The 23,835-nt window shown below is 42.7% G+C and overlaps 1 protein-coding gene across 5 annotated transcripts in view; it reads right to left on the reverse strand.

The window, feature by feature from the left end:
- AGBL1 (ATP/GTP binding protein like 1) overlaps positions 1-23,835 on the reverse strand; it is a 712,193-nt gene that overhangs the window by 448,814 nt on the left and 239,544 nt on the right. For 4 of the 5 annotated variants that reach the window (XM_029574654.1, XM_029574650.1, XM_029574651.1 and 1 more), the window contains exons 20-21: positions 23,020-23,151; positions 17,797-17,973 (exon numbers count right to left, since the gene is read on the reverse strand). In XM_029574654.1, coding sequence (XP_029430514.1) covers positions 17,797-17,973; positions 23,020-23,151 — 309 coding nt within the window. The remainder of the gene's footprint in view (positions 1-17,796; positions 17,974-23,019; positions 23,152-23,835) is intronic. The other variant, XM_029574652.1, reaches the window with a different exon arrangement.

Below are 23,835 nucleotides of genomic sequence, written 5' to 3' on the forward strand. Positions count from 1 at the left end.
ATCCAGTAATCCTGTGTTGCTTCTTTTCTAATACTGGATCCTTGTTATCTCACTGCTTGGAAAGGAAGACATCCAACGGCATTACTACCCTGCCCATGTCGTTATTCTTAAGCTCCAACCATTTCAAAAAGAACATGCAAAGGAAGTGAAAGGAATGGCAAGTATGCGATTCCTTACAAATTGGTATGTCTAAAATGGAAACGATACTGCGCTTTGTCTGCTCTGGATAAGAGAGGGCTCGATAAAATCCAGACACAAGACTTACTTTGCAGACATCATTTGTGCATATTGTTCACAGTTAGACGGCACATATTGGACACACAGTAGACTGCAGAAAGATGATTGATCTATTGCAGATGTAAAACTCGTGAGCAGTGCCATCATTCTCAAGGTTTCAGCTGTTTTTACTGTCCATTCCTTTACCTCTCTAAATATTCTCTCCTCTCATCCAATTAAGAAACATAATTTAGGGCAGTACAAAAACCACTCAGAAAGTTGGAGATCAATTTGAAGGCAAGCTTTCTTTTTTTGTTAAGATAGAGATTTTGAATTTTAAGAGTGATATTGCATTCTGGGGGCCCAATGTACTAACCTGAGATATTTTCTGCTGGTTAGAAGCCCATTCTGATGAAAGTTTGAATGGAGACTAATAAGTTCTGAGCTCATTTGCATCTGTTGCAAGCTTTCATGAATATACTTCATGCATTGCCACAGTCAGGAAACTTTGAATGTTCCTGGTATTGGCAATGTAAATACTGGCCTAAGATCTTTGGGGCTACTGTGGTGGTAAAAAGGTTAACACAGCCCATCTAAAGCCTTTTCCCCCACTCTCCACGTTTCCAAAAGTCTCTAGTGCTCCATATGGACCTCCCCTACCCTCGTGACCATAAATACAACAAAAAAGTGTCACAACTCTGCTCTTTCAAGATCTGTCCCTTTTTCCACTTCTTATAGCCCACTTGTAGCAACTACTAATCATTCTAAGTGGGATAGAGTGCTCACAAAATATATTTATTAAATCAATCACCACATAAAAAGGATACAAAAATAGACATAAAATCATAGACTATAATGATTAACCAAAGGCTTGTATAAACAAGTGAGACTTCAACATCTTGAGAAATAATTTATAATCTGATTTCTCATTAAGATATAAAAATGGTAACATAAAATTTGTCCTTTATTAAGCCCCACCCCTTTAACCCCCAAATAAATGCAAGCTCCAATTTGGGCCCCCCCTATTTTCATGTCCTCCCCTCATGAAAACCAACAGACAGGGTTGTCTTCTAGAGATAAGACTGAACTCCACTTGCTGAACCTAGGTGCTCCTTTGCACATACTGGGACAAAGAAGTGCATGAAGTCAGCTGCTGCCATTTTCCAAGATGGCGCCAATGGGATAAGAGCCATTGGAGATCACTCCTGCCACCAGAAGATCACCCCATCTATAGGGTAAGTCTTCTGGTATGAGGGAAAATAGGATATGAGGGGGGCATCCCAAACTGGAGATTACACTTTTTTAGGGGACAAGGGAGTGGGGCTAGAAGAAGCAGGGCTTAAATAAAGAACATATTTTTTGCTACATTTCGACTCACAATTGGAATTGGGTTCACAATTAAGGGTGGAGGGGGGTTCACATGGACCACCAGGGATCTTTGGACACATGGTGTGTGTGACCCACTGCTCTTCAGAGCCGGACGCATAGATAATTAGATCTAATTGAATTTAGTTTTCTTTTTTGTGAAAACCAACCTGTGAAGCCATTTTCACTTGCCAATTTTGTAAATTCATACATTGTGGGATTTACATAAACTGTGCATGTAGCAGATGACCCACAGATGTTTACTGCTGCATAGCTTACTTTTGTGAAGACTTTTTACAAAAGGGGACTTTGTGTGAAAAATAGAGTCAAATGCTTAGAAATGAGCCAAAATGCTCAAATGTAACAGCTTTGCTCTATTTTCCATGCAAAGCCTTTTTGTAAAACATTGACAATTTTGTGAAAAATTTTGACAATCATAGGCTCATCACTAATTCAATAAGCAATGGTAACATGGAATAGACTTAGTTTTTGGGTACTTGCCAGGTTCTTATGGCCTGGATTGGCCACTGTTGGAAACAGGATGCTGGGCTTGATGGACCCTTGGTCTGACCCAGTATGGCATTTTCTTATGTTCTTATGTTCTTAATAAAAGTAGTGGTGGGCCATAAGTTTCAATAATTATTAAAAGATTTAAATTATCTGGATCTATTCCAATCATTCCAATTAATGATTCCATACTTGAATGAGAATACAAACACATTCTTAAATTACGAATTTAAGGTCTGATTTGGTGTGCAGTGCCCTCCAACATAGTCTAAGGAGACAAAACTAGATTTATTGAATTGCTCACCCAGAGTACTTCAGATTTATTCTTAATTGAACTTTAATGCATTCATTTTTATCCATCTTGTCAGTTTCAATCTATTTATACTTTCAATATTCTTAGCCTCGAAAGGTAAATAAATGCTGATCAGCATATAGTTGGTAGCATACTCCAGATTTCATAAAGCATTCAGCTAATGGCTTCAATTAAATATTATGGAGCACAGGGGACAAGTTGGAACCTCAAGGAACTTCACAGTTTAATAACCATGGTGTTGAACAATAATCTCCTAACATCACATTTTAAAATCTCCCCTTTAAAACAAAAATTTGTTTTTTAAATGTGGTACTACCCACAAATATTTCTGTTATTAGGCATTCCATCATAATGGCATGGCGAACTATACTGAAGGTGACAGATCTAACAATACTACCATGGAGCCATGATCTCAATACATACCTCAGCATAGGTCATTTGCTAGAATTATTAAAGAAGTTCCAGTGCTATATCCAGAGACCACTTTAATAGCTCAAACAGATGATGTTTGCTGGTATTTGGATAGAAATCATACCTCCCTTTCAACTGTTCAGAGCTTCTCTATCGCTCAAAGGCACAGTTTCAGCTCCTCGCCCCAGCAATCTGCTACTTTGAGGCTAGCCAGGGCAGGAAGGTCTAGAGAAAACAACATGAAGGTATGGCATAGCCTATCAGCAGAGGTAGTGGAAAAACTAGCACTAGGACAAAATTCAAACATGCTTTAGACAGATATAGCGTACAATGGGAAGAACGGTGTTGGGAGGCTGCATTACTGCAGACAACCCACTCTTCACTCTTGAAAGCAGGGACCAGGGAAAACTTTAAAAGGTTTGCATGGTCACATGCATGCACCAATTTTATAACATGTGTGCATCGATGCGCGCATGTTATGAAATTGGGCGTGCATGTGTGTGTGGGTAGCAGATTTTATATCAGCACGCGCGATTGCCGACTCACGCGTAAGGGGGGGGGATTTTACATCATGTGCCTAAAATCATGCTAACTACCCTTCTTTTTTTTTTTGTTTTACAACGTACCTGCACTCCAGAGCAGCGGCAGGTTGTGCGGGCTGGTAGGATCCCGGCGCATGCTTCAGCAGAAGAGTGCCTAATGGTGCTGTCCTGGCCTGCGCAGGCCCCACCCAGTTCCCACCCACCCTGCCCCTTTATTGGGTAGCCCTTCCAATGAGCGTACCTGTGAAAATCCTCGCGCATGTGTTGTGTTCCGCGCCCGCGGCCGTCCACGGGCGCGCCCCCCTACCTGAGCTCCGTGGCGGCCGCCGCGGCAGCGTCGGGGCAGATTGCCCTACCTCATGTGCCCGGTGCCCCCTGGGTGTCGGCGTGGGCCTCCGGGCTAGCCTCCGGGTCAGGAGCCATCCCTGCTCTTCCCTTGCGGCAGCTAGCAGCTTTCCTCCGTGGCCCAAGATCCAAGATGGCCGCCACTGAGGGCAAAAGTAGCGCCGGCGCCATTTTGAATATTGGCAATACGGCCCGAGTGCAGGAGGTCGCTCCCGGACCCCCACTGGACTTTTGGCAAGTCTTGTGGGGGTCAGGAGGCCCCCCCAAGCTGGCCAAAAGTCCCTGGGGGTCCAGCGGGGGGTCCGGGAGCGATCTCCTGCACTCGTGACGTCGGGTGACAGGAACCAAAATGGCGCCGGCGCTACCTTTGCCCTGTCATATGGTAAGGGCAAAGGGCCACCGGCGCCATTTCTATTAACGCAGCCGTGGCCCGAGAGCGGGAGATCACGCCGGGACCCCCCCACTGGACCCCAGGTAATTTAAAACATTTTGGGGGGGTTCGGGAGGGTGGGGGATTTGTTTTAAAGGGTTGGGGTGGGTTTTAGGGTTGTTTTGGTGTGCCGGTTTTCCTGCCCTCCCCCGATTTATGATTTTTTAACAAAAAAAACCATGACGATCAGATTTCCCTTCCCCCCCAGCCAAAATCGATCGTTAAGACGATCGATCACACGATTCACATCCCTAACAAAAACTGAATTGGATAAGAAGTGATATCCTACAACCTATGGTTAGCAGCAAGTAAATATCCTTAACAGGGCAGACTAGATTGGAAAATTAGTCTTTTTTTCACCATTATCTGTGTTACTAAGTAACAAAAAAAAATATCAATTACGCTGTTTCTCTTGCTTCTCCCCTTATTTCTGTCAAAATTACCCCATGTACGCCTTCCATACAAAATACACAAAGAAAAAAATGACACATCTGTCAAATAAAACACTGTTTCCTCTTGAAAATTTAAGGTGTCTCCTAAACTTGTTGGAGCTAGCCATGGCTCTTTTGCAGATGTCCACAGCTGACCTGTGACCAACTGCAAGCAACTGCAGCTTTTTAGTGGATGGTGCTTTGCTTTTATCTGTCACAGGAAATAAAAATATGCTTTGCAAATTATTTCTGCCCAAGTTGGAATCTAAGGGCATCTTGCCAAGTGTAAATGGAGCACAGAAATCCATAACTTGAGCTAAATCTCACAAGGTGCAAATGTTCCTAGACTTCTAAAAAACTTTCCAAAGTCTGTTTAAGGACGACATTTACTAATTATTATATTGACATTAATTTCTACTGTCTTGAACCATTAAGCACTTTGGCCCAAAGGCTACAGGAAATAATGAAGCACTTTGTTTCAAATGCTAAAGGGAAAATAACTCATAGATAGAATGAAATTTCTCAGAGAGTGAGCCACTCAGTTTTTTTTTTTTACAATTATCAAGGCTATACTGATAGTGCTATTACACCTTAATAAAAAAAAAAAAAAAGCTGCATTTCTCATAAACTTTGGCAAAATCACTGATGGCATAGGCTGTAAGTCAATAGAAGAACTGTGTGCAAAATACCTTGGTGAAACACAGAAGACCCAAAGTAACAAGGATTAGCTAAGATCAAGCACCAGCGCCCAGAGACATTAGTATCTGTATTCTGTAACAATTATCAGTCCTCAAATTTCAGTTTTGCCAGTTAACCCTGCTCATAGGAGCCAAGACACAAGCTGTGACCCAAAATGAGAAATAATATTTGTTTTTCGTTTCCTGCATTCCTTCCCCCCCCCCCCCAATTGTGTTTTATATATATATATTTATATATATATTTTTTTTTAAGTTGGGAACAGCAACTTTCACATATTAAATTGGCTTTTGGTTCTCAATTACCAGAGCATATAAAAAATATTGATCACTGCAAAAAAAAAACAAAAAGAAAAAAAAAAACCTACTCCCTTTATGACAAAAGGAAGACTATTATAAAACATTTAAAAAAATAATTATATATGGATGGAAAATGGATTAAATATTACAGTGTGTATGAGAATGGGACAATCACATTTAATATTCTGATGTGTAAGTGATGCGTATGTGATGCTGAGAAGGTGGAGGTCGGGAAGTGCAATATCCCCTCTTTCAGTAAAATAGAAAGCTTGTTATCACTTAAAAATATTACTTTGCCCAATTGGTTGGAGAAACTAATGGGGTAAGAATACACTTTGCATCTACTGAATGAAATATGATCTTTATAGAATTTGAAAAGATACGAAAAGATGTGCAAATATTAAACTTGGATAGTGGTAGCATGTATTAAAACTTACGCCTGCTTCAAGCAGGCGTAACTTGCCCAACAAAGGTAGGGGGGATTTAGGTAGGGCTGGGGGGTGGGGGGACGCGGAAGGAAAGTTCCCTCCGAGGCCGCTCCGATTTCGGAGTGGCCTCGGAGGGAATGGAGGCAGCCTGCGCGGCTCGGCGCGCGCAGGCTGCTGATTTTGCACAGCCTTTCGCGTGCCGACCCCGGATTTTATAAGATACGCGCGTATCTTATAAAATCTGGTGTACTTTTGTTCATGCCGGTGGTGCGAACAAAAGTACGCGCGCGTATGTTTTGAAGATCTATCTCAGCGCTCTTTTCAGTTCTGCTGGGATAGGAACCTGACTTTTGAGGTTATGTTTACTTAAGAACAGCAATGTGGGGTCCAACCAAAGACCATCTTGGCCAGCATCCTATCTCTGATAGTGGCCAGTCCAGGTCACAAGTGCCTGGCAGATCTCCAATAGCTGATCCTCCTCCCTCCCAGGGATGAGTATTGGCTTTCCCAAGTCCTCCTGACTAATAAATGCTTATGGACTTTTCCCTTCAGGAACTTCTCAATTTTGCTTTTACTCCCAGTAGCTGTGTTGGACCTGGAGAAAATGAAGATGTTTCACGTATGTAGACAGCTATTTTAAAAATTTTAATAATGAAAAGTATATTTTTATTTAACTTATTTTCTGCCTTTCCATAAAAAGCTCATGGCAGATTCCAACAAATAAAAAAAATAAATTTTAAACAAATAAGTCATCAAATAAATACAAAAACAATGAAACATAAGAAAACCTGAAACCTAATATATATTAAAATCTACAAATATGTCAGGACTCAAACAACTAATCTAGGGTAATCTATAATTAGATACATCTATTTTTTAAATTCCTTTGAAGTAGATTTGTACAAGAAGAAGTTGATTTTGAAGATAAATATTTTATAAAAAATCATTTTAAATCTTAGCAAAATGACTTAGTTTTTATTAAATTTGATGGTCTGCCCAGAATAGGAAGGATCAAGGTGTGCAGGATGCATCAGCTTTCAGAAAAATGCATACTTTTTGTTTACCAGAATTGGTGAAAATCCCACAAATATATATATTTATAAAAGTAAGTCTTATAGTATATTTCCTTGTGAATTTGCTCAAGCACACATCACATTATATATTTATTTATTTAAGGCTTTTATCTACTGACATTCGTAGGCACATCATGCCGGTTTACATCGAACGTTATTAGATGAAATATTAGATGAAATGAACAGAAGATATTTGTACACGTGGAAAGTGTACAGAGATAATCTTTGCTGCTTTACAAAACCAGACAGTTCCTAGTTACGGGTGCTCCCTTCGTGCCCTTACCTACTAGGTAAGCAATTAAAAAACATACATGCTTTAAAATTCTGCTGCTTCAAACCTCATTGGTTTAATCTTTTTTCTCCATCCAGCTGTACTGGGGAACCCAGTGACTGGAATTATTAAAAGTCAAACCTTTGTGATGGACATGCATGGTCTTTGAGCAATCACTTATAGGATTCTTACAAAAAAAAAAAAGAAAAATAACTTGTCTTTTAAAATGAGAGATTGCCAAACATGTCAAAGTGTTTTGAAAATGCAATATTTTTACTACCTTATCTGCCCTCATTCATCATTTGCACCAAACAACTGTGTGACAGCTGTTTGTACTTTTTCACTCATTTTTCAAGTGTATTGAGAAAAAAGAATAAATGAACAGAAAACATGTAAAAGAGTAGGGCTTATGAAATTTTTGTAGTAGTATTTCCCATTGGTTGAGACAAGATCTCATGCCCCAACATAAAATTGACCAGTCAGTTCCAGTTTTATAAAATATATCATTGTGCTTGGCAGTAATTTACAAAGCATGGGAAAGTCAGAAATTAGGCTCACTTTTTCTATATCTTCTATAGTGGTATGAAAAGGCAAATACCTACTATCATGCTCACTCTATAGTGGAATAATAGTGTCTTATACACTAGAAGGAATAATGACCACCAAAGCCAATACTACCCCTTTAGGCTCTCACTTTGGCAAAAATAATAATTTGTTAGTTGCTATTCTCTCTCTCTTAGTCTGCATTTTCTACCACCGATGTCCTTAGCATTCCATATTACTTAAATCTATCTATCTGTACAAAAATACAGAAAAAATGAAAGAACATTAGCTTGGAGAGCTTTATAAAGGAACATTAAAGATAGTAACATAGTAATGATGGCTGAAAAAAGACCAAATAGTCCATCCAACTTGCCCAGCAAGCTTCTTATGGTAGTAACTGCTGCTTTGTGCAAGATACTCCCATGTTTCTATTAAGGGTAATAATTGCCCCTCCATGCAGGTTACCCCCAAGTCTTATGTTAAGGGTAGTAATATTATCAATCAAAATGAAGCAACTGTCAAACTCATGACAAAGTTACTGCTAGTAACATTTTTTTTACAGGGCGAGAACGATTCTCGATAATTCATGCAATGCTACTGCTTGAAACGTGCTTTGATTTTGGACTTGGGCGTAGAAGCAGCCCTGCACTTTTTCACCAATGTCTATGGGCCTCATTTTTGAGACGGATCGCACGCGATACCAAAATGGGGGCGGAGTCGGCCCCGGAAGAGGAGGAGTCGGGGCGACACCGGGGCCAACTCCGCGAAGATGCTGCGGACGACGAAAAGGTAAGGCCCTTTTCGCGTCCTAGTTCGCGCCCAATAGCTACACCTTCTATGGTGGCGCTATTGGGTGCAAAACCGGCAGTGATCACACCGCAGCGGTGCAATTGCTGCCGGCTAGCGCAGGACTGCCCCCCGTTTCGGCCTCCCGCCCCTCATTACCTAAAGTATCGCAAGCCTGCGATACTTTAGAAAATGAGGCCCTATGTATCAATATCCAGGACCATAAAAGTCCAAGCCTAGCATTGGCTGCTGAATCCAAAGCTACAGATGCATCATTTCAAGTCCTCTAGCCACTGCTGAAAGCCATTGAGGGCCAAGGCTCATGCTGTGTTTCAAGTCCGACCCGCCACCAGTGAACGTGTTCACCTTCCAGTGTCGTCCACACCATGTTTCAAGTCCGGCCTCCTCACACCCAAAGCAGTCAGTATGCCTGCTATCTGGTGTTTTGAATGCATTTCAAGTAGGCCCAATACACTAGAGGTACTTTCTGGCAGGCTCCCTGGCCCTGCACAAAAGCAAATGTGCATTGTTGCAGAGCAAGCGAGCCTAAGAAAGCATACTGCCAAGGGAGAGAGAAGAAGCCTGGGGTCACCAACGGTAAGGATGACTGCTGTTGCGGTGTGTCTAGGGGGGGAATTGGTGGGGGAAGGAAGTTCTCAATGGGGTGAGAGGAGAGAGAAGGGGCATGTTAGGCAGGGGATGGGGATGCTGCTGAGTGGCTGGGCAGAAAAATCTGATCATGGCTTCTGTCCACCAAAATAAACTCCAGTATTTATCTGGAAAAATAGTGAGCCTTCCCCCACCCCTGATTTTTCTCTTGTTTTTGTTCTTATCATAATAAACCCTGATAAGTTCCCAGAAAAAATGAAGGTCCTACTAATGTTTTATTAAATAGCATCATGGGCTCAAATCATTATTCAGTAATTGCTGGGTAGAAAGATACAGGGAGAGATAAAGGGATTTGACGAAGGTTTCAGAGATTCAGTGGGAGAGCTGGAATTGATAATAATATCCTTTTTATTTCTCCCGCTAGGTAACTGTCGTAAACATCAGGCATGAAGACTTTCCAACCCACCACTGGTGGTAAGTACTTTTCTGCGGAATTATCATCGTGAAGCATGTTGGAAACCTGAATGAAGTGGCTTTTTAAATACAAATTGTATTGTAAATGCAGGCTTGTGATTATAAAAACATATAATAAGCAAAATTTTGCTCTCTTCAAGATCCCGTCCATGCCATCTCTTGTAGCTGCGTTTCCCTCTCCTGAATCTCTCACCTGTCAGTGTCATTCAGGAAACAAAGCAAATCCATCAAAATCACTGGAACATCTTAAATGTGTGCCAAAAATATCTTCAAATGACAACTCCCAATGAGCATAACAATCATGTCTAAAGCACTTTTGAACTTTTTTCTATGATAAGCAGAAACGGTTGAATGGCACCTGCCCCAAGCCTTTAGTGGATGTAACAAAGCCGAAGAGTTGACAGTGAATGCGAATTACAGTGAATGGAGCCATCTCAGGAGGAGTGGGGGTGAGGGGTGCGGGTCCTATCCTGCATGGAGAGGGAGCTCTCATAATTGAGACATTTTGGAGTGCACATAAATCGCAGATAGGTCAGGTCCCAAATTAGGCCACTGGGAGGCCAGCTTTGTCACATCACAATTAAACTCTGGAATTTGTTGCCAGAGAATGTGGTTAGTGCAGTTAGTATAGCTGTGTTTAAAAAAGGATTGGATAAGTTCTTGGAGGAGAAGTCCATTACCTGCTATTAAGTTCGCTTGGAGAATAGCCACTGCCATTAGCAATGGTAACATGGAATAGACTTAGTGTTTGGGTACTTGCCAGGTTCTTATGGCCTGGATTGGCCACTGTTGGAAACAGGATGTTGGGCTTGATGGACCCTTGGTCTGACCCAGTATGGCATTTTCTTATGTTCTTATGTTCTTATGAGCTTCCGGAAGCCAGTTAGCATGGGCTAGGGTTCAGTCATGCCTGAAGGGGCATCCTAGGCTGAATATGGCAGGACGGGTACCGCAGTGAACCTTGGAGTCATAGACGTTGCCTAGCTAAATCGCGTGGAGATATATGGTTGAGGTTCAGCAAGCTGATGTAATGGTGGCCTTTTCACTTCACTTCTGATTCTGGTATTAGGTTTCAGGATGTGAGCAGAGCCAGGAGGTCACACATACCAGTGTTATGACATCTGACGAATGTAAGTATAGCCACAACATTTTTGTTTTGGTTTTTTTTTCTTGAAATTCTATGAACATTCTATGATAAGCAGAAAATGTTCACTGAACAAGGCCTTAGATGCCATTGCTTGCTATCCTGCAGTGCATGCTGCAACTTCTTTAGGTAAAATAAGCATAACAATTAGAGGATTAAACCATTAAAGCTGGCCCCTTCCTGGATCCTCTCCCTCTAAACCTCCCCCCACTGGGCCTCTTCCTGAGTCCTCCCTTGCTATACCCACCCCTCATCACCCCATCTCTGGCATGGCTCCTTCCCATCTTCTCTTTCCTTCCCTTTCGCCCATGATCTCTTCCCAGCTCTTCTCCCTCCTACCCTCCACAGCACCTCTCCCTCCTCCCCCCATGGCTCCATCTTGGGTCCTCTCCCACTTACTGTGACTAATAGAGATAGCTTCCTACCATGTCAGCAGGGTTTTAGCTGACCAATAGGAATCACATTAAGGACGCAAATGCTGATCTTTATTCAGAAAATAATGAAGGAAAATATAACAAGCTTTAATTTAGAACGAACCCTTAGCTGATTCGGGGATCAAACTGGAGACCTTCTACATGACAGTGCATACCACTGGCCTCCTAAGCAGGAGAGGAAGAGGGTTAGGGAGAGGGGAAAGGGAGAGGAGAGGAGAGCCTCTGAGGTCACACACATATTAGTCAGCTAAGTAGAGAGTGCATCAAACTTGGTCAAGAATACAATATACAAATCTCATCTTTGTGTCCCTTTCCTTATTCCAAACCACATCAAATCTTCACTGATGTATACTGTGCTGCTCATACCTCTGATTGTGCAAGTAACACTGGCCCCCAAACCCTAGACCACCACAAAAACCTCACCCCGAGTTATTAGTTGACCCTCCTAACAGTGGTATAAATAGTTGACTTATACGAGAGCCTTACAAAGGATGTTGTTCTCTGTCTTTCTCGCTCTCATAAATTTATTGCATGGTGTAGTAAGATATCAATACAGTAACATAGCACATGTTGCATTATTCCAAAACTTGCCCTAAACATGCCTTTTTTTTTTTTTTTTATTGTGGGCACTATTCATGTAAAATTTATAGCAAAATGATGAATCTAGGTCTAGGTTTGTACCTGAGGCAATACAGAGTAAAGTGACTTGCCCCATGTCACAACGAGCATCACGTGGTCTCCGCAGTTTGTAGCACACTGCTCTAACCACTAGGCTACTCCTCCACTCCAATTTTTAATTGAAAGGATTTGGGAGGCGGCTGGGGCTGTTGCCGCATGTGTGCATATTTGGGTTGATTTACATTTTGAGGGGAGTCGGGGTCACCTCAACTGGTGGCCCTGGGATGAGACGGGGGTCTGCACTGACCCCCCACTCAACCTCCCTGTTTGGACATGGCTTTTTTTTTTCCCTGCCATATTAAATGTGTGGTGGAAGTACTCCCGGGGGAATTCTGCGCAAAAAAATTTAAAATTCTGCACACAAAAACTGAAAATTCTGCGCAATTCTGCAAACTTTATATTGATCAAAATAACACAATTTAGATGACAGTCTTTAAGTAATTACATTTTAAATTATTAAAGAAAAAAGTTATTACTTAAAGTTGCAGAATTTTAAATATTTTGAGCAGAATTTCCCTAGAAATTCACTGTAAGAGTGTCCCTTCCACATACACACACCCTCTTACAGGCTCCTTCACTCTCTGGCACACACACATCCCCTCATACAGGGCCCTCTCTCTTGCATACACACCCACACAAGCTCCCTCTCTCTCTCAGACAGGCTACCTATGGTTCTCTCTCACGCAGCCCTTCACACAGGCTCTCACTCACACATACACAATCCCTTCACACAGGCTAGCACTCTCACATACACACAATCCCTTTTTTATACACAGTTCCCAATCTCTCTCACACACACACACTCCTTCACAATCTCCTCATATAGGCTCCCTCTCTCTCTGAAACCTACACTCAAGCATCCCCTCACTCCCCTTCTTACCAACCAAGCTGTCTCTCACCTCCCCCACACCCCCCTCTCCTTTCTCACACACACATTCTCTCTCACCGGCATCCCCCTCCCCTCGTATAGGCTCCCTCTCTCTGAAACGCACACTCAAGCATCCCCCCCACCCACCCTCTCTTACCTCCCATGCTCTCTCTCACACTCTCATGCTCTCACTCACCCTCCCCTCCCCGACAGACATTCGCTTTCACCGGCGTCCCACAGCACATGCTCCGTTCCTGGCGAAGATGAAGGCCCGGCGCGCCGTTCGCGGCGAATGAAGCCAGGCCTTCAACTTCGCTGCGAATGGAGCGCGGCATACGGGGGCCTTCCCTTTTCGCCACGAACGGCACCCCGGGCCTTCATCTTCACCGCGAATGGAGCGTGTGCCGCGAGACACGCTCCGTTCGCAGCATGCCGGGATCTCCTCTGCTATTCTGCGCAGGGGGGGAATTCTGCACAGGGAGGGAATTCTGCGCAAATTCTCTGTTCCGCAGTAGCACAGAATTCCCCCAGGAGTAGGTGGAAGCCTCGGAGACTGCGTTAAGGTACCTGGCGGCTTCCCGCATCACATCTAATGCATTACAAAGAGATGTTATTTTACCGTGGCTGACCGTCTTCTCGGTCATTGCAATAAGGCAGGGTATCTGGGTGGGGAGATATAATATATTGGGCCAGATTTTCAAAGGGATACACGTGTAACCCCCAAAATTCTGGCCCAAACACCCCCTGCGCGCGCCGAGCCTATGTTGCATAGGCGTCCGGCGCGCACAAAGCCCCGGGACACTCGTAAGTCCCGGGGCTTTCCTGGGGGGGGGGGGGCGTGACGGGGGGCATGTCGCGATCCGCGCGTCATCGGGGGGCGCGAAGCGGCTGGTGCGTCATCCGGGGGCGGCGCCGCGGGCGTGGTTTCGGCCCGGGGGCGTGGCCGCGGCCTCCGGACCAGCCCCCGGACTGGAACATGGCACGCGGCAGCCGGCCCGGCATGCGCAAAGTTACGCCTGCCTCAAGCAGGCATAACTTTCGCGACAGAGGTAGGGGGGGGATTTAGGTAGGGCCGGGGGGTGGGGGGAGGCGGAAGGAAAGTTCCCTCCGAGGCTGCTCCAATTTCGGAGCGGCCTCGGAGGGAACAAAGGCAGGCTGCGCGGCTCGGCGCACGCAGGCAGCCAATTTTGGGCAGCCTTGCGCGCGCCGAGCCCGGATTTTAATGGATTCGTGTGGCTACGCGCGAATCTATTAAAATCCCGCGTACTCTTGTTCGCACCTGGTGCGCGAACAAAAGTACGCGTTTGCGCAAGTTTATGAAATCTACCCCATTGTGTGTACCACACCATATCACCACAGTAGTGCTCTGTTGTGCATCACGCAGTACCTATCAGTTTTACAATAATAGCTGCTAAAAGCTGAGAAAGTTAATTTCACGAACTTCAGAAAAGAAACTAGAAGATCATGTTTTTAATCGGTCACCTCAAGATGATGGCATTTAGTCTTCTACACAATCTGAAATAAATTTCATCTGAAGGGTCATCCTAGTTCAGTCCTAGAAAGTAAGAACTGCATCTGCTAGTAGGGATGTGAATCGTTTTTGAACGATTAAAATTATCGTCAGATAATTTTAAAATCATCCTAAATCGTTAGAGTGCACGATACAATACAAATGCACCCGATTTATCGTCAGGGGCATTTGTATTGTATCGTTAAATAGGGCACGGGAATTATTTGGGGGAGGGCGGGAAAACCGGCACACCAAAACAACCCCTAAACCCACCCCGACCCTTTAAAACCAATTCCTTACCCTCCCCCACCCTCCTGAACCCCCCAAAATGTTAAATTACCTGGTAGTCCAGTGGGGGGGGGGGGTCCTGGCGCAATCTCCCGCTCTCGGGCCAACGGCGCCATTTTGGCTGCCACTAATTAAAATGGCGCCGATGGCCCGATAAAAAAACAACCCACCCGACCCTTTAAATCGACCCCACCCACCCGACCCACCCCCAAAACCTTTTAAAATTACCTGGTGGTCCAGGGGGGCCTCGGGGAGAGATTTCCTGTTCGTTAAATATTATAATAGGGGCTGATGAGTAAAGATGGCCGGCGCCATCTTTAAAGATGGCACCGGCCATCCAGTGCTCCTACCATGTGACAGGGGCCGGCCAATGGCACGGATACCCTGTCACATGGTAAGGGCAAAGGGGCATCGGCGCCATTTTTTTTTTAGAACAGCTGATGCCTGGGAATGGGAAATCTCTCCCCGAGGCCCCCCTGGATCTCTCCTCTCCCCGAGGCCCTCCTGGATCTCTCCCAGAGGCCCCCCTGGACCACCAGGTAATTTTAAAAGGTTTTGGGGGGGATCAGGAGGGTGGGGTCGATTTAACGGGTCGGGTGGGGTTTGTTTTTTTTAGCGACGCGGGCCTCCCTAAAAAAAAAAATTAGCGATGTGAATTGGAATCGGAAACGATTCCAATTCACATATCTTAACGATCAGATTCCTCCCCCCCCCCCCAGCTGAATCTGATCGTTAAGACGATCTGGCACACGATTCACATCTCTATCTGCTAGTAACTAAAACTAGAACTATTTTTTTAAAGTATCCTTAAGCAAAGGGGCTAGAAAAGTTTCTACGCTATAATGAATGAGAAATGAAATTTACATCTGGGGTATATTATCCTCTGGCTATTGGACGTATACACAAAACTGGGCAGGTTACCATAGAAGAATCACGTTCTGATGTCAGCAGGGACTCTGGCAAATCATTCTCCTCAACTCATTCCCAGTGAAGGTTTCTTTACTACTTCATAGCTCAATGCACTCATTATAGTCCAAAAAAAATGTTATTTAAAAAAGATTTCCTCTTCCAGAAAACCCCAAATGTAAAAATCACTTAAGGACCTCTAACTTACTGTCTTAGATTATGATGAATTATTCAGCTATATTGGAGGAAAACTACACAGTTCAAAATGTGTTACATCTATTAAATTAAAAATGTTGAAATAAATCTTCAAGGAAGGCTGGGCATTTTTTTTTTTATCAGATTAATTTATGACTTCACTAGCTTATCAAAGATGGACGTGTCCATTGACAGGCCATTCCATACTGTGGCCCACTCTTTGTAATTTCATTAATAGCATGGTAAAATAGTCAGTGATGCATGTTCTCATTTACTTGAAGTAACTATAAATGATTTACTTTGCAATTTCTTCATAATACCATTCTTACCAAGTCTGCATTACAGATAATGCTGATTTGACACTGTTTTTATACTTATTTCTAGAAAGTTCACTACAGTAATCACCATGGGCCTTATACACTTAGGAGGTGATTTTCAAAAGGATTTACACAAGTAAATGGGCTTTTGAAAATTGCTGTGATCTATACTACTTTTATGCCTTTGATAATTCACTCTGTAGGATTGCTTCCCATTCTGAGCCTATGAAATAAAATCTCGACTGAACAAAGCCTTAAGAGGTAGATTTGTAGGATAAAAGTCAGTCACTTGAAACAAGAATGTGCATAATTGAACACAAGCCTGCAGCTGTGCACACATATGGAACCAAAGTGCAGACCTGAGCAATACAAAATTGGAGCCTTCAGCCACATGATGATCTTGATGACTCCATATGAGACCGTGAATCACACAGAGTAGAAGGAACTGCAATTGATTTTCCCTATCAGATACCTCTCTAATACATCTCTGACACATGAACTGCTGAGCACGTCCTTGGTAGAAACTTTGCATTTAGCCTTGAAACCAGCTATAAAGCAGGTATGATTCAGAAACTTTCTGCTGATGAACCTCATTTCCAGCAGTGAGAATATTCACATACATTGGACTTTGAAGATGTCATCAGTATCCCTCCAATCTTGTGTCCATAAATGATGGCAACATCCAATCAAGATCAACCAAATATGCAATGAAGTTCTGAACAGAGAAAAAGGACTCCGAACTACACAGACCGTGGATGTTTCTTCCCCAGAAATGTAACTGTTGCAGTTCACTATACCAGTGAATTATCAAGCTTAAGACTAAGTTCTTTGCTCAAGCATAGCCTGCTCCATTAATCTTTGATGAACTTCCTTGTCATACTTGCCAACTTTTCCCTTGCTAGAACCTGGGCAAGCCAAGTCGTTCTTCACCCTGTTACTGCCATCACACCTCACAGATATATCTGTGAGACCTCTGGGTTCTATTTTCCTTGAGACAGAGGACAACCTCTCAATTGCTTGCGAGGGTGTTGCTGGATTCCCCCAAGCCATGCTATAAAAGACAGGACTGGGATCTCGGCATGTGCAACCCACCAACAGCTAAGGGCGAGATAACACTGGCTTAATCTTTCAGCTGGGTTAATTAGTTTGGCATTGCATATTTGTCAAGTACAGGTTGGTGTATAGATAATGCATGAGTTTATGCTTATTTTACACAACAATGCTTTGCTCTGTAAAAATTAGAATCTTAAAAACTATATTTAATGCATTAAATCTTGTATACTTATACTGCTAAACAAAAAGTTGACTACCTCATAAAAAGTTAAGCTTATGCTCCCTTAAAACCTATTGAATACCTAAAGATTGTCAGTTAAATCTGCTAATCACCTATAATCTAAATCTACCCTACAGATTTATGTTAGCTCGCTCTCCTGTAAATGCAGGTTAACAAGCATTAATTGCTGCAGGTTTCATTATATCCAATGGGGCTGACACATTAAATACAATTACCTGTGTTAACATTAGTAAGTTACCATGCTTTACTGACTCAGGCTTCCTTCACCTTCCATGTTGCATTTTCATCAGAATTGTTATTGAACTTCATTGCTGCAGACTTATGAAAGCCATATCCAGCCCTTGCCATTTATTTTCATATACTTTACTGGTCTATAACTCTACTGAGTAAGGGAAATTAAGAACTTTGAATAGGTCTACTCACTTTGTAAATGCCCTGGTTACAGCTGCTATAGGTGCTCTCCATAGTGTAACTTCTTAACACACCAATCTCCCGCCATACCACTACCCGTGCTGTTGACTCTCGTGACTTCTCCACAAGAAAGCTGCTACTGCTCATAGAGAATGCAGGTGCAATTTTATCTAGGAGTTTTGGAAGAACCTATAGCAAGGCATCAAAAATTTAAAAAAAAAAAAAAAGAATATGAATATATGCATGTGTAGAGACCATATGGAGGACAAGTTTCAAAGGTATTTCCACAGTTTAAAAAAAAAAGAAATTATGCATGAAAAATCACCTATCAGAAAGTCACCCAGCATGTATTTGAGTAAAAAAAAGTTCATAATTCCATGAGGCACAAACTTTTACCCATATTGTAGTAGGGTCATTCCCCGGGGTGGGATTAGACCAAGAGAGAACACTGCATGCATGTTTTTGGCCAGAAAAAAAAAGTAGGCACAGAAAAAGTGGATACAAATCTCTGGGGGCACCTTTCCACTGGGGCAATTTTCAAAGTAAATACACACCCATTTTTCCTTTGAAAATCAGTGCAAAGGCATCAAGTCTAAACGTATCTGCAGACTTTGCACAATGTGGGCAGTTTGAAAATTGCCCTAAATATGGCTCAATAAGTGCCATAAGGAAATCATTTGAACAACTCTTCCAGGAAATTCTGCATAAATTTTAAGTGTTTCTTTGGGTTATAGTAAAGCAACAAATAGCAGAGTAGTGTTTTGCAGCATAGTATAAAACAACGTAAAGAATCAAATACAAGAAAAGGAGCACACCCTCATAAATCCCTTTCATTTAAATACAAAACTGCTTTTAGCTTAAACTTTGGAAGCTTATAATTGGTCCCACAACATACTATGCATACAGGAGATGGGATGAAACCTGCTTATCCCAATGCATGCTCCACACCCCTTCCTCCTGCTGCAGTCTGCTATATATTGGGACCTAGGGATGTGCATATATGTAAAATGTGATGAATGAGTCCAAACCAAACCAAAAAATAGACTCATTCTGAAAAAAAAAAATCAGATTATTCATATTTTTCATTTTGGTAAATAGTGTGGACTAGCAAATAGCATGCACTATTTCCCTCGGCCTCCCACAGCACCTCCAGCTCCTCTTACCCCATTGGGGAGGGGTTTGATCGGAGAAAGTAGCAGGCCAAGGTGCTCTTGCCCCACGGGCTGTGCTTTAAAGATGTCACTGGTCTTGGGGCTGACCGGGGATAAATTGTTTTACGGCATAAACTAATAAAGCCACGAAGCAATATGACCATAAAACTGAGCCACCAGCTGGCCCTAGGAGCCAGCAGGGCAGGAGCACGGAGGATCACCCCTGCCCCTTTTCCCCTTCAAATCCTCTGGATGGGATAAGCAGGGCTAGAGGGCAGAGTGGATGTTTCTTTGTGATTTTTTTTTTTTTTTATTTAAAATGTTTATTTTGGCTCAGTAACAAAAAACAAAATAAAATAAATATTAAACAAAATAAATGCTGAAAAAAATAAAAATTAAATGGAAAAAACTAAACATCTCTACTCAGACTCATTACAAGTTTTCAAATTGTTTGACAGATCCTGAACACATGGTAACAGGTAAAAAAAAAAAAATAGGGTTGAATTAGCACAAGTTGGAAACTTTTAAAAATATACAAAATCTCTGTAAAATGAGAGCACATCTTACATTCATTCACCTGACTCACCATACTGACTGCAAACTATTAAGGCGTTTCCTTTGGAAATGAAAATATCAATGGAGAAACAGATTTCTAGGAGGGGTACGATTGGTTCTAGGGAGGGAGAGGCTGGGATACGGGAGAGAGAAACATTAAAAAAACAAGCAAAAAAAGTGTCTGAGATGCTGACTGAAGCTAAAATCCCCCAAAATATAGCAAGACTCATATATTGCTGCAGATCCTGCCACCATACTCATCCTCTTCCTATGTACTTTTCAAAACTCATTTAATTCTGTTCAATATAATTAAACGTACTCCTGGCACTCTCCCAGGCAAGTGTCAATCTCAAGCACTCATGGAATCTATATGCTTTGATCTGTACATATGCAAAGTATGCCCAACTGCAATTACATAGAAAAATGTATGTGTATGCATTAGAGACGGGGCAACAGATACAGAAAAGGGTTGCATAAGCATGTGGCAATATATGAATCTTACTATATTTATTTTAGATTTTAACTTCAACCCCCAAAGCATCCCAGCTACTTTTTTTATGCATCTCTCTTAGCCTCCGCCTTCCCCCATACAAATCACACGTCCTCGAAAACCTTGTTTCCACTTTGGTATTTATATCTGCTAAGGAAATTCCTTAAGAGTTTGCATCCAGAATGCCAGTGGTTTGGCTGGCTCCCCCATATGAACCAAGTGGGCGAAGGACATTAGTGCGCCACCTCCCATGTAATGCAGCGGGCACCCAGTTACACGTGGCACCCATGCATGCTGCTCAGCCCCCATCAGGCTAGGACCCCTCCCGGACATAAACGCAGTTCTCCTTCACATTCAAGTTTTATTTACAGACACCGGTTTCCTTTACAAGTCACACAGCAGTCTCTCTCTCACTGCGGGTGTATTGTCCAAATCTGGTCATACCAAGTTACTTCACTGGTATTCCCCATTCAGAATCTAGGCTTACCCTGCAGCTACAGAGCTTTGCCCTCTGACCCTACTATACAGCCCTCAGCCATTAAGTTGCCCATACACTGGGCCTTTCCCAGAAACCTCTTTTGCATTCCCCCCCCAAGGACCAATCCAGATTCTCAGGGTTGGGGCCATGTCCCATGCTAACACAGGTCTGAGGGTGCTTCACTTTAAGTCATTCTATCACTTCACTAGCAGGGCACCAATCTTCAATTGGGAAGAACCCAATTCAAGGCCTACTAAATTCCTTTTTGCTCTGACTTCACTCCCCCTCCAGGTGTAATCTCCAGGTACCTCATAGACCCACCCTGTGTCTCAGCTCCTATATTGGGACTGCTATTTTTAAAACTTCCCTCCTGAGGGCAGGACTTAGGATTCTTTTAATATGAGGTCATGGCCGCTACTGTAGGTAGATGGTGGCCCATTGCTAGTGACTATTCCCCTTCTTTCTTTGGGGAGCAGAAATCTTAGTTGTGAGGATTCTCTGGGTATTCTCCCTAGGTAGACTGTAATCAAAGGAGCTACCCATGGTTACTCATCAAATTATCCCCTGGGTTGTCTCCTGAAGATCTTGCTCTTTCCCTCTAGTTTGCCATGTCTCTTTGGAGATGAACAAGTTCCTCGCTCAGATGGGATATCTCAGACTTCACTGCCATGTCCAGTTTGGAATTAATGGTGCTCACAATTTGACTCATTTGGGAGGTAAAGATTTGATGGAGTTTTTCTCTGAACTCATGTTCTTGGAGCCAATCCCGTGTCCACACTCTAGGCACTTTGTTTGCACCATTGTGGCAATTCTTCCTACCAAGTCACCTTTGTCTACATTCCTCTAAACTGAACCAGCTCTTTTGCCACCTTGGGTCCAGGATCCTTTATTCCAGATGACACCACTTCTTATTGGGGATATTCCACCATGAACTGCTCATGACCCCCCACACCACAGGCACCAGCGTCATGGACAATGTTTCTTTCCCCAAGCCCGGCTGCCAGGAGCAAGTTGCATCTACTTGCATACGCTCAGTGGTATTCTCTTTGGGGGAATAAGACAAGTAGTTACATGTAGAAGGATTATCTCTTTGCTCTCCTTAACCAGTCATTCATATTAACCAGTTCCTCCAGGAACGTGGATAGCTCTACCCAGGCCATCTCTTATTTCTTCACATAAACCCAAGAGAAACTGATGCCACAGGGCTCGCTCATTTCAGACTGAAGTTGGTTGCATAGGCAAGGACCAAACATCTGCCTTGTTTCAGCTGTAAAGGCTCCGCTCTACACAATGGATCTTATGTGGATCTGAGAACTTTCACTGAAATGTATTATGAAATCTCTCCCAGGTCAAAGTGCTGGTTTTGATCTATGAAGGAAGTAGTCCATTTCAATACATTTGCTTCCTGGAAATGCTCTGGATGCAACCTGAAGTGAAGGTTTCAGTGATATAGGGACCCTCGGTAATGTTCCCCGCTCCCAAAGTATTCTGGTGGTAAAGAGTGGGGGGCCTGGATAATTCCTCTGAACCATGCCTTCAAGCTGCTGGCATCAAGTTTCGATGGTCTGTGCTTGGGCTTGGTATCTCTGCTGTAGGCATTGATTCTGTTGTTGTAGTTCTTGAATTTGCTGCCATTATAGGGTGCTATATATAAGCACACAATCCCTTAGGAACAGTCTTAAACATACATGTGGATGTCAATTCCCAATAAGCTGGTGGTGGTAGTGGATAAGTTATCCGGCTAACTTTAGACAGATAACTTGTTCCATATATTCAGCAGGATAAACGTTCACTGAATATGCTATCCTAAAATTATCCAGTTGAATATAGCCAGATAACTTTAACCCTAACCAGCCAGGCTTTGAATATGGCTAGTTAGACCTAAAGTTATCTGTCCTTGTAAGGCCAAATAACCTGCCACTTAATTGGATATCTGCAAAAGATATTCAGTTACTTGGCAATCCTTTAAAAAAATGTAAAAAAAACAAGAAAAAAAACCCAGTCTCAGGCCTTCCAGTCTGATTTCTTCCCTCCCAAAAAAGTCAGAACCCCCATCCTCTGCTAGCCAGGGCCCCTGAACCCTTTAAATTATAAAAATAAATCTGAAATTGGCACCAGGTCCAGCCTGACCATCCAGCCCTCCCACCTCCTTCCCCGCTAAATCCACCAAATATTAATATTTCCTGTCACCCCCCCCCCCCCCCCAACACCTCTTCATATGTCACTATCCTCCCCCCCACCATCTGAATCAGGGCCCCTGTATTTCTCTGCAGGATCACAGTACATGTCCCAGGCTAATACAGATCTGAGGTTGCCCTATTTTAAGTTAGCAGGGCTCCAGACTTTAACCAGGCAGATACCAGTTCAAGGCCTGCCAAATGCCTTTTTGCCCTGTTAGGGTCACTCTTATATTTTAATTATGAATTTGTGTGAAAGATTTGTAGCTAAACACTGAAGTCTTGGTAAGTAGTGTGCTATTTCTCACAAGTTTCAAACTTGTGCTAATGCAATCCCTTTTTGCAATTTGTTTAGAGAAATGTGTCCACTCAGCAGAACCTCACCCTGTAGCCCATATCTTCCATGAGAACTGATGGGTCCACTACACACCCAGCCTGCAACAAAGTCTCCTTAATGCTACAGCCATAGAAGAAGACATTTTTCTTCTGGGAATGACCATGATAGTCACAGAACACCTAGGAAGAAGAATGTAAGAGAGATGTTTAAAGACTTTCTTCTGCTCTAGACAAACACAAAAAATAGTCCCTCAAATTGGTATACCGCTGTTAGTTCTTGATTTGTACAAGATTTGTAGCATATCGGTTTTTATACGTGCACGCATCATATTTCGGAATTTGTCTTCTTTCGTACTGAAAGCAGATGTCCAGTAGGACTTTTAGTCAAGTTTACGCGGGTTTTAATTTTAAATGGCAGATGGAGCTCAGTACAAACTGCCCAAACGTAGAAAAATGCAAAAGCGATGTAATGCATAAGCTCAGCCAATTTTTCAGCATGTATGACATCCTAGCCAAGAGAATGCATATTTTCTAAAGGTGTCGACTCCTAAAAGATCCATCATAAATAAATACAGAAACATAAGCAATAACGCAATTAAAAGTAATAGGCCCATCAGCTCTGCAGATTGAGACTCTTTCATTCTGGTTTTCTACCACTTTGGGTAGATAAGCATATACATTTATGTTAATGTATTAATACTCTTCAGCAAATGGACAAAGAAATGAGATGTTAACTGGTCAAATAAGCCCAATCTGAAAGTCCCATGGCCATAGCTCTATACAAAATGACTAAATTTACAGAAGTCTGATCTGTGAATTTGTTTTTTATTGAATGTATTTCTACTGTATCTGGACCTGATTTGT

The sequence above is a fragment of the Rhinatrema bivittatum genome, chromosome 13, assembly GCF_901001135.1.
Source record: "Rhinatrema bivittatum chromosome 13, aRhiBiv1.1, whole genome shotgun sequence".
NCBI lineage: Eukaryota > Metazoa > Chordata > Amphibia > Gymnophiona > Rhinatrematidae > Rhinatrema > Rhinatrema bivittatum.